Below are 17,958 nucleotides of genomic sequence, written 5' to 3'. Positions count from 1 at the left end.
ATAGCGTTCGCCACAAGATTGTATATAACATTTGCACCCATGATCCAAGCCGATTATTTGGCAAGCTGGGTTTATTGTGTTGCGTTATACAGGACAACACGTTACTGCTGAATACAGTAGGGTTGTAATTAAAGGGGGGGGGGGGGGTGTTAATTTTAACGTAAGAATAAAACGCTCCTCAACCACGACCATGGCATGTCTGTAGTCATACAATTTTTTATAGAAACTAATGATGTGAGGATGACGTCACATTAGTTATGACGTCACTCTGTGCAGTGTTGGTATTTTATGTTACATGTGTTTATTTTGTTGTATATTCTTTGGTATATTGTTGTTGTTAGTGAATGTGTTTTGTACAGAGTGAGGCGATACTATTGTAATAAAGCTAAGTTGAATTGGAATACTTAATGACGTAAGTTTATAGAAATCAGTAATAAACATCAACTTCGCAAATGATCACGACCTCCTCTGCTAATAAATGTATTATGTTATATACTATTTGTAAACTTTCATTTTACTGTATTTCAGACAGAGAAAGGATATGAAAATGAATGTCACATGGGTGTGTATTCCAGTTGACTTTGTGATACGACCTTACAGAGTTAGTACCACGTGGTATATCTTAAAGTGGGGAAGGTGGCTTGAGACAATGAGTTTATTGCTATATGCTTGTGGTATAGTGAACTCCTCATAGCGTGTTTGTTGTTGTTGTTGTTGTTGTTGTTATTGTTGCTGTTATTATTATTATTATTATAACGATTGATAATGACTATATTACAACCCTTTCCTCTGACCATAACGTCGTTTTATCATCACAGTTGTACTCGAAAACCAATGTATGTCAGTTTGATACTGAATGTAATGAGGAGAAGACCTTTAGGCGCAACTACAAAAGCCAGAGTTTTAAATGTCCAATACTGATTTGTAGACAACTGTTGTAAAGGTTGTACTATGGTCAGACGCTGGTGGAGCTATTATTTATGTTTATTTTGTGGTGCCCCATTTCACCTGCATTGAGAAATCTGAGATTTTGATTTTTTAATGAGTCTCCTGAAAAATAGTATTTCTCATTTGTGCTCTGTGTGTTAGTTCTCCTCATCGTTCGCTATAGTTTGTTAAGGAACTAAATTGTGGATGTTTAGGTTATTAGGCCAAATTAATTAAACAACGTCGTTCCGTAATCCGACCGACCCTAGTTTACGCCTCCGACCCTAAAAACGCACATTCTTTAGCATTTAAAACACAAAGATACGAAATTCTTTGATCTGTCTTCTTGACCTTCATGCACGTCTGTTTTTCTGGGGTATTCTCACCGACATTTTTTTTACATTTGTTTTTGGGTCTAAGCAATATTTTTTCAAAATAAAAACAAATTATTAAAAAGATGAAATAAAATGAATTCCCCGATATCTGTGTCTACTCTATATTCTGGGGCCATGTTATTGGAAACACACTATTATGCTCTGTTTCACCCTTTAAAGACCATTTGGCAGTAACCTCTTTTATCACAGTGGTAAACTTAGTTAAGCCTCGCTTGTCCGCTTCTTTAGAAACGATACTAACACATCCACGTGTAGGTCACTCACCTGTATTGATTCTCATATCATATTTTCCCGTTTAGCTATATTCATGGAATGAGAAAAAAATGGGATACTATATAAAGAGAAAGTTCCAGGAGCAAGTTACATTTATTTGATAATAAACACGAATTTGTCCTTCAAATATCAAAATTGTAAAGGCTTATTTTCAAAGTCAGCTTTACGAACAGATCGACCGAATTTCAATAATATCCAAGGAGTATAAAATGTCCTTCCTTTGAGAAACAGCTTGTATGGAAACTGTTCAACCGAATGAAAAAAAAGAAGAATTTAAATGAAAAATTATTTTCATGTCTTGAGGGTCAAGGTCTCATACATGGGTTTTAATAATGAGATTTTGAAAAGCCAAGTTCACACAATAGAGATTAGTTGTGATATATACATCTTACCAGGGAGAGTTCGATATCAAATACACCGCGTAGTGTGGACGTGAAGTCCTGAGAGCATGAATACGTTTACAACCACATTGACATATAGCAGTTATTATAAGGTTACCACAGAATAACGATACGTGCAACCTCAACGTCGCGTCCAGGATTTCGAGATTATGAGTGGATGAAATCCAAACTGTAAAGAGTTGTATCATTTCAGAAAAGGATTTTTACAAGATGTTAGCATTATTGTTACGAGCCACGTTTTAATTTTTTGCATACTTTACTAAAACTATCGTAAAATTAACTCATTGCCCTACATGATTTACAAACAGAAGCGAACAACAGTGGTAGCTATTAACATGTTGATTTATCTACTAATCAGCCCTTTCCAAAATTTGCCATGGAGGCGCTCTACTTCCAGTGTGTGTGTACCTTGGGGGTATACATGGTGTAGGTTACTCGATTAATCATAGATAGAGCCCTGCTGCTTTCCGCAATGTCAGAACAATACGATGAACATCCCTGGTTTGGTCTTCTACAGAATACCAAGCTCTTAATAAGAAACGATACATTGGGATGATGATACCCCCAATTTGAGCAAGGGCGCTGTATTCCCAATTTCCTGTTTGCAGTCTGCAATGGTCTATATTGCACTTATCTGTAGTAGCTAACAATATAATTGTCAACGATCCATCCCTCCATCCACCAAACAGTACATACATACATACATACATACATACATACATACATACATACACACACACACACACACACACACATACATACATACATACATACATACATACATACATACATACATACATACACATACACACATACATACATACATACATACATACATACATACATACATACATACATACATAAATGTACATCAGTACCGTAACCTACGGGGGGGGGGGGAAAGGGGGGCAGCTGCCCCCTGAGACTTTGGCAAAAAGCAATAAAAAAAGCTACTTTTTGAATACATAGCGATGCTATTAAAATCGTTATTTACGTGACGATTGCTAGCATGCACGATTTAAATGGATAGTTCACTAAAGTGACTGTACACTGCTGATTCCTGACTAATATGTATCTTATATCGCTATTGTTCCCTGGCTTAACTTTGAATAAAAATGTGTCCAGTTAAAAATTGTAGCTTTTTGCAGCAAATTAAAAATTCTTTGTGCGGGAAAGTACAAAAGAAGTGCGCACATGCACTATGCATTTTCCGCGAGTAACAGTAGTCTTGAAAGTCTCCTTCATTTGAAGATAGCAAGTAGCAATTATAATGTCAGCGAGTGAAACTAAAAACAAGACGGAAAAGGTCGTTCAACGTGAGGTCGCCTGCTATGCTGCATGCAATGACTCCGAAGATGCGCTCGATCTCATTTACATCTTGTTCCTTATATTAAAACATTTCATACTGATAAAACGGCAGATGTCTTTTTGGAATATTTGGTGGCCCTGAAAAACTATTAAACTAGGTACGCAGTTTAAGATCCACTATTTGAAGATATTTCATTCAATAATTGTGTTCGACGTTGTCTTTGGTTAGACTGTTGTTTGATATAATTATCTCATTGCACACTGACACTGGCGTTATTCCGCAATTCATTTTGAGGCGACAATTTGCTATGGAAAGAATGACCTTGAATTTGTAAACAGAGCTGTACCTTCGACATCAAAATCCAAACTTCAATTTCCATTATAATGATAATGACAAGGAGAATCCACTGAGTTCACCTTGGGTTCCGACGTAAACGAGGCCATAACAGTTTTGAGAGTTGGGTAAAGAAAATGATTATTTTGTTGTGTTACTTATTTGAGAAAGCACCATCCATTTTTTTTTAATTTGAATGTGACACTTTTTCGGCAACTACTTTGAAAGATACGACATTGGCCAGAAAAAATGAAAAAGCTGTTCAACCTACCCATTTTTTTTCTGGTGATGGGCAATATATCCTCATGCGGGCTTCGAATTTTTTTTTCAAAATTAGGGATATTTCTTTATATTTTCTGAATAAGACATGTAACAATATACATTTGAGTCTATTCCAAATAATATAATATCTTATACAATGGTTTACTTGGCTCTGATGTGGCATACAAACATGTGAATTAATTTTTTGGAACCAAATTAAACTTCAGGAGAAGTCATTTACCATGTGCACATCCGCATAATAGCTTTCAGCTTTGCCACAACAAAATACCCTTCCAAATAATATGTAGTGTATAGCATAATTGTTTCAATTCTGGTATTTTATTATGTCTATGGTTTGATATTTTATGCTTCTAAATGGCCTCCTACACCGTCTTATTTTCAATTTCTTTTCACCTTTGGAGTTGTCTCCTTCCAATACATCATTGTACCATATGATTTTATATCTCCATTGTAGTGTAGGTGACAGAAGGGGTGGCTAAAATAATGCTTGAGTTTCAATTGGCGGGGCTTAATATTTTATGAGAAGAGAGGGTGAGAGGAACTACACCATTTGTTTAACCGTAAATTGTGTACATTTCCTAACTGTAGCTATGCAGACAAATTGCATGAGATAGTATCAAGATGGCTGAATAAGTTCTATTTAAACTCGACCTGAAATATTTTGCTATCATTATATATGGTTTGTTTTATCCTTGTCAAGCATTGTGAAAAAATGAAATCGAGCTACTTACCTAATGTGATGGGTTAGGTTACCCGTTGACCAGCATTTTTTTTTTCTGACCTTACATATGATATTTAATTGCGTAAGCTTAAAAATATATTATGTAAATTACATGCAAATTTATGTAAATTAGAACTTTTCTAAATTTTAAATGCAAGATTGCACCAAGACAAAGTTCTGCCCCCTTGGCAATTTGGTCAGGCTACGGCCCTGTACATACATACATACATACATACATACATACATACATACATACATATACATACATACATACACGTGTCATCGGCATGCAGTTCTGTGCCTGATGCACAATTATATTAAGGCCATTCTGTGTGTGGAAATTAAATTCACGATGCGCTTAGTTTTCATGACATGGAGGTGTCGCATGGATCTATTTTTGTTTGCAGTCATCTGCTGCTTTATCACCGGTTACTGGTAGAACTGACTGTGGTGTACATTTACTGAACAATCCTATCAGAAACCTCCACTCTCAAAAAGCGAAAGAACGCTTCGTAGAATTCCCCGCTGTCTCGAGAAAACAAATGAATTTGTCCTAAATCCAATGCAAACTGTGTTATACGCACAACCAAAGCGCGACTTCCCGTTTTATCTATTATGTTACACATACCTGGCATGTGAACCAAAACCGTCTAACAAAAAGAAAACCATCAAAACATACACATACTTTTGAAAATGTTGAAATACAATTCAAGAAATAAAGATTTCTTGAATTACCTATCGCTGCGTGTACAGAAGCTGCGATGGTTGTATGTGCGGATGTTAATTTAATAAAGTTCTTTTCATTTTGATAAAAAAGCCATGGGGAGCTAAAACTAATTTCAAAAATGTTAAGAATCGTTTACTTTTACTGAAAATGTTCTTACTTCTGCCTCGCTGTCTTATCTTCAAAAACACACTGTCGATTTCACTGTCCGTCACTCGATCAGCATCACGTATATTTATTGTATCGCCCAAACTGATGTTATTGTCCCTAAACGACGTTTGGACAGCAGAAGCTGCATGACCACACGCATCTGTGGACTCGGCATATACAATGACTCCAAGTTTCCACGCAAAATGTTGAAACATCTGGGGGAGAAATAACAAATAACCAGTATATATCTAAATTGCATTTACAGAGATTTGTTCGATATAGGTGCATTCGTTCTCATGTTCATTTGAGATAAGGATTATTATTATTATTATTTAAACTTTATTACAGACCCATGGTCCAGAGAATAACAAAAATATACCACAAGACTGCAAAATTTTTACATAACAGACAAATACAAACAGAAAATATTACAACAGGTATTATTTTAAAAGAAGAAAAATCAATGTAAAATCTTCAACCAGTTGGCCTGAAGCCCACAGAACCGTACATCACAAGTAATAACACGATCAATTAACAAAGAGATTAAGGGTTAATAGATATTGAAGGCTGTCAGTTCCCTGCCCAATACAGTTTTAGGCCTAATCTCAGTTTTAGAGGTCCAGTTCGGTTTAAGATTAAAATATGGAGCTATAAAAATAGTTGCTCCAGAATAACAGGTAATACTATGCAGATAGGTTCACTTAAAATATACCACTAACGCGAAAACCTGGGATAAGGTCCCTTCCTGACATTGGAAACCATACCTATTTCTGACTCATTATATCTTATCCCCAACTAAGTCCGATACAGTCATCATTGACCTAATAATACCGGCCAAAACTAGTCAGAATTTCATTTTAGTTAGGACTAAAATAGTTGTTTGGTTCCGGTTACCCGCCCCCACCTAGTTTTTTTTACTGTCGACCCTAAACTTTCTTTTAACGTACTCGAGAAAAAAATAATAAAATCGCGAAAATTGTGAAGTTTCACGAGAAATAGTGGAATCGCAAACTGACATCAACCTAAAAAGAAAATATAAACCCGTTCTTCCAATCTGTAATGGCTGTACATCTGATATGAAGAAATAAACAACACCGAGACCATTTGGAAAACAATGGAAAACCTGAAGTAGACACTCGCACATGAAAAAAATATAATAAAATAAAATAAAAAATCTACCTATCCCACCTATTCTAAAATTGAGCGTAATCGGAACCACACAATTTTTTATTAGGCCTTACAAAACTTTCGCTGTAAATTTCTTCGTTCGAACTTGCAGAACTGTTACCCTTTAGTGGTAGTAAGAATGTTGTGATATATGTTCACAAGATTCGTTTTATTAACCTCAAAATATTACGTCATTTTATTTTGCCACGATACAATTTCTATAAACGTTATTATTATAATTGGTTAAGTTTTTTTGAATTGGTGTCGTTATAACGTATCTCATTACAGTAAAAATTCATTTTTACCTGTACCCCACATTGCACGTGCTTCTAAAAACTGAGGCAAAATTGAAGCAACTCTAAGATGATCAAAAACACGAACTCCTGAAGAAGCAATTGAATTTCGCTAGCAGCCGACAAAATTTGAATGACATACTTACCTGAGCACAGACTTTGCCAACTTTATTGAGAGGTCCCATTATTCTTGCCAATGTCGTAAATTCATTTTTATTGGCTAATTTGGGGTCACGTGACACCCAGGCGACGAAGGGAAGATTCCAGTATGATGCCAGGTGGCCAGCTGGAATCGCAACTAGTGTAGAAAAAAAATAAAAAACAAAGTAAACAAAGAGTCTGAAAATTACACCAATACTAATAATGCTCGTTTTTATTTATTTGTGGAATGTCTGGAATTGAAATGGCCAGTGGATGAACTACTTTAACATAATCTTTCATTAATTATCAAACTAATTTTATCACCAATGACTTTTAATTTTGATACCATTGGAACATATATGGGTTCTGTTGTTATCGTTCAAAACCTCTCTGATGATTCTGGCATTACCATTTAGATAACCTTAGATTAAGTCTATAAAGCTCTGTTACTAATATTGCATTGAGCAAAATACAATAGGATTTAGTTACAGGCATCTCAATGCTCCACATTGAGATACCTTTATCTAAATCATATTGTAATTTGTATGTTTTTTTCGTAATTGGGCCACCACCCATCTTTCAACAATAAAGAGTAACATTTGGAATACAATAGAAATTACAAAGTTATGTGTGTGTGTGTTTGTATGTTTGTGTGTGTGTGTGTCTGTGTGTGTGTGTGTGTGTGTGTGTGTGTTTCTTTCCAATGGTATAAATTTTCCAGAGCAAGTTTACGTAAGAGCATTGACCGTATGTATATTTGTATACTTGATTAAGTCTGTTGAAACCAGTCATCGTTAATCTGTGTAATTTCCATAGTCATATTCCAGGGCATATCAAATCATAAAAAGTCGTCATCCTTGATCTGTCAAGGTACTACATCTAGTTTTATTTATAAGACATAATTCTAAGATAACCTGAGAGGCTTTTAACAGAATAAACCGACGGGTTCCTTTGTTAACGCAGTGCCGAGTATTTCGCTTGAATATTCATATAAATTGCTGAAATTACAAATACTTTTCATTGTCCGCAATCAGACATAATAAGATTGCCATAGGCAGATATAATATGTTTACTAGCTACGATAAACATTACCTTTTATGTGCATCATTATTTTAACCACTGACTGTGAGAAAAAGAAGGGACTTTCATACTACCGACAAACATCTAACGTAGATATAGTGTTAACGTTTATACTACAGAATATTGCTTTATATAGTAAAGTCATTACAAATATGCTGTTGATCTAAAATTTAATGTCTTGGTTTGTGTTAACCGATTATAGTGACGTTTGTTTCTTATAGATATGCGTGCATGCAATTCCAAACTGTGGGCGTATGAGCGTTAGTACTCGTGTGTGACACTGTATGTGCGAATTAACTGTAGCGGTGTAAGGTATGTGTGTGTATGTATGTATGTATGTATGTATGTATGTATGTATGTATGTATGTTTCTCACTGGAGAAAACTGTGCTCAATGCAATATTAGTAGCAGAGTATGCATGTATGCATGTACGTATATGTATATGCAAATAAGTGACATACCCAGTGAACATGGTGCACCAACAAACACGTCAACATTTTCGATGTACCTGAGATCTACCGTCAGTCCGGTGCCAATTCGTGGATTACAATTTGCCAATACCCACACCACGCTGAAATAAAAAAATATATATAACATTGAATATAAAATAGACGAATATCTTAGATTATTTGGATTCAGGAAGTTATTAGTATCAGTGTAATATAAAATATCAAAAAGTTGATAAATTAACTATTGGTAATAACAAATTCATCAAAGGTGAACAGCTACTATCTACAAATGTTTACCCTCCAAACTCTTGTGCGAATCGACATTTTCTGAAGTTTAGGTTTCATGCTTATATCACTAGTCATAAAGTAAACATAAAAACATATTTGTTTCCGATAACATGACTTAAGAAATTAGGGTAGGTAGGTTTGGACTTTATATTATTTTACTTTTGTCTTTAATTACTTCGTCCACAAGACAAGATATTTCTGTCGGTAACGTCACAACACTTCATTTAGATTGACGATGTGTAAAAGAAGTAAATGAAGACAATTATGTGATTCAGAAGTAAACCAATCAATATGCAGACTTCTGTTATACGTTGGGAAGACATGGTTTCTCTCTTGAATGTGATTTCTTAAAAAAAGTATATAAACCCAAGATACTTTGGCAAGAAAATTTACAGGGAAATAGAGTAAATTGCAATTGTCAAAATTTTACCTTTTGCATTTGCATGTAAAACATGTTTAGGGTTGGCGACTTAAACTAGGGTCGGTCGGGTTATCGGAAAAAAACAATTTCTTTTTGATTTGGCCTATTACTGTCTTTTATTTTTTGGCCAACGTTTGCCATGTCAATTTTTTTCGACAGTCGGTGACATTTGATCAAACACGAACCACACTGAAGTGAACGTGCGTTTGTTGGATGCCAGACAGATTCGACAATAATATGTCGTGACCAAGAAGTAGATTTATTGCAACCAACTTTTAAACAGAGTTTGTCAAAATAGCAATGTACGTGATATCCAACGTATATAGAACACAGAACGGACGGAGTCCGTGTCTTTCTTTATGCAGTAAGTCTTTCGAAAAAAAAGATATTTTGTAAACTAAAGAGAAAGCTTCTTTTTTAGCTTCCCCAGACGTGCTTTACAACAGCATCAGCGTATCAATGCATATATATATATAATATTCTTAGTATTTGAACTATTATTGGCACAATCAATTTTGATAGCGTAGATTGATGAATAATATTCATAATCTTCATGATCACTCCTTGATTACCCCACTGGTTACGTGCGATTCGTGATGTCTGAACGATAAACCGCATGATCACCGTCATCTCAAGCATGGTCCTTTTCTACTGTTGTATTAACTCTTACACAAAACGTTATAACGTTCAGACGGATTTTTAGATTTCCATTCATATATCCTTTTATTTCATCACAAAAGTAAATATACATTATTGTCGTTTGGTAGAAAATAAACATTCATAAATGTAGATAACCGCTCGAGTTGTACGTGCTGTTCCTGTGAAAATCATGTACAGTTTGATTAGACGTATACATCAATTGTGCTTTGGTGCAATTGAAATACTCACTGGCGTTCATCTTCCAAAAACCATTGACACCAATTATAAGTTATATACTTAGGTTTGCTCAATCCGTGCAATAAAAGTCAAACTATATGTTTCATATCTCACATTCCACAAGTGTGTTGAGTATACTGTTCGTTTCATGTTTTCGCTCTGACTTTGTTTGACATAACCAGTGCAGTGCACACAGAATCCCATAAGAAACTGCACATTCTACACTCTCCTAGAGCAAGATTGCAACATCTTGTCTAAATGAAATAAATTTGAACGTATTGCAACTAGACACAGGCTGAGTGGCGCCAATGTCTTGATTGATTGATTTTTTCTGGTCTTATATTTTGTTTTCTTTTGTTTCTTCATGCCCCTTAACATATTGAATTCTGCGATGTCTTTACTAAACTGTACACTTCCATTTATTCATTTATTATTCCTCCAAAGATACAACTCACAAGTGTACAGAATAACCCCTGAAAAGGGCGAGTAAAAACAAAGACAATCTACACAAATACAACTTAGCATCGATTTTACAATCTGACGGCTGACGGGACAAAAGTCTCTGCAGCGAACTTTGGAGCATTTATGACAGCGGTATTTTCGCCTAGATGGAAGAATATCAAAACATCTGTTTTTTTACCTTTATGGTTAACTAAACCAGATTTCAAAATATCAAAGTACCGACCCATACAATAAATAAACATCACAAAAACAGTCAACTATCCTTGCAGCAAATTCAGGTAAGTTTAATCAGGGAAGGTTTAGGGGGCTTCCTTCTGTAATTACTTTCGTTTAGACTAAGCCGTTCTGCTAGGAGCATACTGATTTACCTGAATTACTGTTGTCCATTCAAAACTCAGCTGTTGACACAGTGTTGTATCAATGACATTTACTTGTTTTTTTATTCATATTAAATATAATTGCAATGAGAACCTTTGTCTAATCGTCCACGAATAACATGTTTATTCATTCAAAAACGCGTAAAAGTTTCATATGTTACGATCCAGAAATATCATATTCGGAATTTTGGCATATTTTACCTAAATTAATGTTAAATTCAATTTGTACTACTTATTCACAAACAGGAGCTAACAACAGCATGATCAAATGATATGTTGATTTGTCTACTAATCCTGTATTAATTACATTATCTGTAGTAGCTAACAAATGGCAAGTGTTTTCATTAAACAACATCAATTAGTTCTTGTAAACAAGATAACTTGTTGATTACTGAATTCAAATTGATACTTATTTTTCCAATGGCGTGATCAACACTTGTTCTACACGGGAACAACTTAAATATGGCATGATCTTGAATCTCAATCTTAAATATTCTGGTGGAAAGTTCACCGTATCTTTTAGAAATATGAATCTAGGTGAGAGATCATTTAATTATAACTACAGTTATGTTTACAAAGATGACATCACCTTATTTTCAAGGTGACAACTAGAACTTATATGTTAGGGACTTGAAGAAATAAAGACTATTCTTAGATTTTGATTACAACGCAACTGTTGGTGTGCGGCGTCTCTCTCTGCCTGAGTGTAAGAGCGTACGTGTATGTGACGATACCTGTGTAGCTAATTCCTAACTTAGACAAGCTCGTACATCCTGGTACCCTAGAAAGACAGATAGAGTGGAGAATCGTTTACGTTCTGTCGATTTATCAAGCTTGGTTTATAAGGTATTGATTGTGTACGGTTGAAAATACATAAACCCCCAATAACTTGCAATGTTCTTATTCCATTGACAATTTTGATCATTCATGTTTTCGACAACATTATAAATCGTTTTCTAGTAACTGTATGTCTTTTCGTATTTACCTGTTCTCCTAAGTTTTTTTTTTAAATTTAGTTTTGATTACCTAAATAGTATAATCACTAAGTTTACTTGAAATCCACTGTTCACACTTTTATGGTGGGATCGGAGAGGCTTTACAGGTTTCCACAAAGGTTAAGTTCTTCATTACTTTTATATATAACGTAACCTTTAACCTTTTGAGACACGACTTGGCAGATGGATTGCAAATTACGAAATAAACATTTGGCCAATCTAAGAACATTTTGTAGGTCGAAAACACCAATAAGTGTCTATGAAATTATTCTTGATTTTTAGCTTGATGGCTAAGCACAATTGTATACTTTATGTCTGTCTACCTACCTACCTGTCTGTATGTCTGTCTGTCTGTCTGTCTGTCTCTCATTCATTCATTCCGTCCGTACGTCTCTTTCTTTCTTTCTTTCTTTCTTTCTTTCTTTCTTTATATGACGTTATGTTATATAGTATCATGTGATTTGATGTGATGTGATATGGTATGATGTGATGTGATGGGATGTGATATGGTATGGTATGATGTGATATGGTATGATGTGATGTGATGGGATGTGATATGGTATGGTATGATGTGATATGGTATGATGTGATGTGATGGGATGTGATATGGTATGGTATGATGTGATATGGTATGATGTGATGGGATGTGATATGGTATGATGTGATGTGATATGGTATGATGTGATGTGCTGTGATATGGTAATAGTATGATATAATGTGATATGGTATGATACGATGTGATGTGATATGGCATGATGTGATGTGATATGGTGTGATGTGATGTGATATGATGTGATGCGATGTGATGTGATGTGATATGGTATGATGCGATGTGATGTGATATGGTACTAGTATATGATGCGATATGGCATGATGTGATGTGATATGGTATGACGTGACGTGACGTGACGTGACGTGATGTGATGTGATGTGATATGATGTGATGTGATGTGATGTGATATGATGTGATATGATGTTTTGTGATGTGATATGGTGCGATGTGATGCGATGCGATGCGATGAGATCAAGATAGTTTAATTCGTTATTGGCTGGCATCAGGTATCTTCTGAAATAAAGTTGTCATAGTGATTCGTTCTCCGACTTACTTACTCATTAATTCTTTTCTTATCAAAATTTGACCTTTGTTATATTCTGAAACTGATCTGGTTCTTTTGAAGATTCATCGTAAAACAGTTATTTCCGTTTTATATACATAACAAAATATCCACAACAAAACGGTGTCACATGAACTGCCAATAAAACGCCATGATGTTTTTTCCCGGACTATATAAAATCACCATAGCAACGTACCATGGTGCTACTGACATTTTATTTATACGTTAAAGCATACCGGGAAAATTGGGCAGTTATTACCATAGTAACACACGATCATGCATCTTGAGGTGAATACAGATTGCAGATGCAATTATTTCTTCGAGGCATTCTTACCGGATGTACGTTCTACAGAAAGTCACTTATTACCTATGGTTGTGTCCATTTCCTAGGCGTCTTACTCGGACGGCTTTGTGTATTAATGCCGCTTAAAAGATAAAGAGTCAACTCCAGGAAACGTCATTTTATTGAAAATGAGGTAAAGTGTTTTGTGTGACGTCAATGCTTACATATAATTATTATTCCCTGATAGTTGTTTATATCGAGTATAAACAATAACAGACTGAGACGGAATTCGTTGTTTTATTTCATTCTTATTCTGACGGTTTCTTTAGTTGGTCTTTCGTTCTATTATTGGTAGTTTTAAACGTTATTTTAGTATACTTCTCGGAAATAACAGTTTTAAACATCTGTTGCTATTTTGCTCCATCGTCGTAACCCACAGCCTCTTTTACGGCATTTCGCAGTGTCGCGGAAGAAATAACAGCTCTTTTTAATTTGCGAGAATGCTTTGCTTCATAAAACTAATGATCAGTTTTAAAGAACAGAGGTCGCTTACAAAACATTTTTAAATGGATGACAAAATGGTAATCAAAATAGAGCTGCCTCTACCTTCGGTATAGGAAGGTTATGTTATGTTATACTTTTGTCTGTCTGTCTGTCTGTCTGTCTGTCTGTCTGTCTGTCTGTCTGTCTGTTTGTCTGAATGTCTGTCTGTCTGTCTGTCTGTCTGAATGTCTGTCTAGATCTGTCTGTCTGTCTGTCCGTCTGTCTGTCTGGGTCTATGGATCGCGGACATGATGTCTCAAAATCTCTTGCATCGATTCTAATGAAACTTGCTACGCCTCTTCCTTGATCAAATTGTAACAACAGATTAGATTTTGGTAAACATCCTATGAGTCATTTGCATAATTACTGGTTTTCGGTAAATGACATGAAATGGGTAGGTAGGTCCGGATTTTATTTTACATTTTTTAAAATACTTCCACCAAAGACAAGATACTCGTTTGTCACTAAACTTCTGTAAAAAATGATGATGTGTAAAAGAAGCGCAAGAAGATGTGATTCAGAAGTAGCCAAATGCAATAAATGTGCAGAATGTGGTGTTGTAGGCTTTAGAAGACATCGTTTCCGACTCTTAAATTTCCTTTTTTTAAAGTAACCAGAGACACTTTGTCAAGAAAATATACAGGGAAATAGAATTAATACCAATTGTCATAATTTTACTTTTTTGCATGTGAAAAGTACACTATTTTTAAGAAATATATATATATATATATTAGTATTGCAAATTAAGGGGCCACATATATGATACTGTTATGTTTCAGAATTTGCCATTCCGACAATGTGTGTAGGAACAAAACACTAACGCCCTGATAATAGGCATTCAGAATCTAACATGGCTACCGAACATTGTGTTAATTCTAATATCAGAAAAAACAAACAATTTCCTTGAAAACAGGAGGGTGAATCTCAATCGTCGTTTCAAAAAGACCGGGAACCACCTGTCATTCTTCACTTTTATCGCGACTGTTACCCTTCAACACATCAACACTAATAGCTAATTATTAAGCATTGATAATTCGAAAACTCTCCGAATGTCTGCGAATATGAGTTAACATCCTTGGCCCCTATTGTATGCTCCCCAGGGAGTTGAGGAAGTAAAGGGCCGTTGTGTCGCTATAGATCCATGCCAGGGGTAATGATTGTAGAACGCTTTGAGCACAGAGTGTGAAACAGCTATATAAACAATAACACCGTGTTTATTATTATTTAGACATATCGTTCAGTTCACGACGGAGTGAACAGTATATATAAGACATTATTCTCGTACGTTACTAAGACAACATGAATTACATAATATAATATTTCATTTTAAACTTGTTGATATATAGTTTAGAACGCATTGGGATTACAAGTTAGCTATTTACGAAACAGTTGTGTGCGAGAGCCATAGAAATGTTGGTCCACAACAAAATGCACAATGCTATATAATCCTTAGTGCTCCACTGATCAGATAACACAATGCGACAACCTGGGATTCTGACTTTAGCCTTTAAGGTGGGATAACATGTTAGCGTAGTGAGAACACACACAGGACCGGAATTAAAGTAACACAAATTCTTTTCCCCGACATCGTCGTAATACATTGGCCTTGTTTACGGTACAATCAAAAGCGCTAATTTTTCCGTTTCGACGGTGGTTAGACTTGTGAGAATGCTCCCCGAGCGAAAAAAAAAACCTTTACACAATACCTCGATTAAACTACTCTATCCGATGATTGTCTTCGATGGCCTTAAAATTCGTCTAAGAGTTAATACCATAGTTAGTGGCATAGTGGACTTTCTTGACATTTTTAGTATATGGGTACTAATCAACCATGTCACCTAATTATTCATATATTATGGGATGACAGGTTTGAGTTCTGCTAATAACAATAGCCACACTATCACAATTGACCCAAAAATCTACGAGGAAGTTTGAAAATACATATCTTTATTTATTTATTTACTTATTTATTTATTTATTTATTTATTTATTTATTTATTTATTTATTTATGTATGTATTTATTTATTTATTTTTGGGTGGGCGTTTTTTTTATGAAACTGGTTTGAACTGAAGCGTTTTGCAGATATAAACTGTTCTATGAATTCGCATTAACTAAGGCGCAGATGTTCATGTCGACGTCCCAGGATAAGATTACGTGTATTAATCTCGTGGAGTGTTCAATTAAAGACTCAGATAGCCGAGTTCGCTTATTTGACCTGGTTCGTTTGCGCTCATAGTGGTCTGAGGTTTACGTCAACGCTTACAAATTTCCTGGTTTTGATAAACTAGTTTTACTGAAAATACGAACAGCACATACACGTAAAAACACTACGATCAATCATGTAGTCGTTTTCATTGCTACATCTGAAATAATAGCTATTTTAAATCGTGTGTTCTGTACACACGTTTTTAATATTTAGAATAAATTAATCATATCAATTATTGTTTGAATTATGTCGAACCATATTCAAATAATTTTGAATAAATATGTATACAAAACTACATCAAGGCAACGTCACAAACCTGAAGGTATCACCCGGTAAAAGAGTCGGATCGGCTTGAATCTTCTCGATGGCGATCGTCGTAGCACTAGCTCCGGTCTGCCACGCAAAGGATGCAAAGAATTCTTCTCCAGTTGGCACAATCAGTCCCATCTTGTAATTCCTGGCTTCGCATGACAGCAGGAACACTTCAAACATCAAAATAAACACCAAGTGTCTTAGTAAATACATTCTGCAGTACTGTTTAAACTTCAAGGGAGCGCATCAAATCTTGCACAGAACTGATCTGGAACGCGTGATTTCCAGTCGAAGTTAAATATAGATTTTGTAAATGTATCTAGTGTCGTTATATTTCTTTTTGTGTCTTCATCAATGGGGTGTATTTTAGACGTGCGCACCAAACATTATGAATCGGAATCGAAGCAGTGATAACCTGTTGGTAGGGACGAATCCTTTCACAGCAAGATGTAATACGGAAATATTTACATACAAAATAAACGTAACTGCTGGGGGCGCTATCTAACTTCTGAATGTAATAAGAAGCGGTATTCATTTTGACTGCAGGGAGTTCTCCACTCTCTCTTTCGCTAAGTTGTGTCGAATTTCTTTGGTAAATAAGTAAACATTGTCGAAAACTTAGAGTTATACAGAGCGAAGCCAAGAATGAAAAATTTTCTTTAATTTGCAACTCAGTTTAAGAAGGGTCGACGTCTTGAAACTAGGAGATCTAATATACCACAGCAGCAATGAAATTTCAGTTTACTAAATTTAAAGATAAGTAAAAACAGAAACTCTTGTACTTCGGTGTGTTAGATAACACAGGTGGGCGATGGCGGCGTCTCTGTTGTGTGAATACAACATACCCTGTAATCAGGATTGTGTAAACACTGGAAGACCATACAATATACACTGCGAAGTCGTGGAAATCATCAGAAAGGCGACCCTACAGCTGGGTAAAATTAAACAAACATCCGTTCAAATGTTTCAACATGTCGCAACAGCAGTTTTTAAATTACGTATACGTCCATCTTAAAGCCGAAACCTCGATTTCCGCTGTCGTAATAAAAATAATGTCAATAAGTCAACTCAGTTTCTTAAATAAAAAGCTATTCTAAGATTGACTTTCAATCAGTGTGTAAGTCCTCACACGTTCAAAAGGGTGAGACTAGTAGGAGTGAGATGGGGGTGGGAGGTGGGATGGGGTGAGGGGGTTTATATTATAGCTAAAGTGATGTAGGCTTGATGTTTCACTCATGCAACATGACATTTAATACACACCCTCAGACAACTTTTAATGCACAATAGAATTTTCCACGCTTCCTAGTAATGTATTTTTGAACTAGGGACTGCAACACGAAAATGTTGTCAACGGTGGAGTAACCACGCCGGAAACCGGCTTGACCCTCATCAATCTTACCAAGTGCGTCTGACCAAAAAGTGAGACGATTATT

At 35.4% G+C, this 17,958-nt stretch overlaps 1 protein-coding gene across 1 annotated transcript in view; it reads right to left on the bottom strand.

Annotated features, from left to right (window-relative positions):
* The window catches only part of LOC144440719 (atrial natriuretic peptide receptor 1-like), a 43,021-nt gene extending 26,283 nt beyond the window's left edge, over positions 1–16,738 (bottom strand). The window contains exons 1-4 of the mRNA XM_078130100.1: positions 16,530–16,738; positions 8,658–8,767; positions 7,122–7,273; positions 5,526–5,730 (exon numbers count right to left, since the gene is read on the bottom strand). Coding sequence (XP_077986226.1) covers positions 5,526–5,730; positions 7,122–7,273; positions 8,658–8,767; positions 16,530–16,738 — 676 coding nt within the window. The remainder of the gene's footprint in view (positions 1–5,525; positions 5,731–7,121; positions 7,274–8,657; positions 8,768–16,529) is intronic.
* Positions 16,739–17,958: the final 1,220 nt, after the last annotated feature.

The sequence above is a fragment of the Glandiceps talaboti genome, chromosome 10, assembly GCF_964340395.1.
Source record: "Glandiceps talaboti chromosome 10, keGlaTala1.1, whole genome shotgun sequence".
NCBI lineage: Eukaryota > Metazoa > Hemichordata > Enteropneusta > Spengelidae > Glandiceps > Glandiceps talaboti.
The sequence above is the reverse complement of the archived record's forward strand: the minus strand, read 5'-3'. Positions and strand labels throughout refer to the sequence as shown.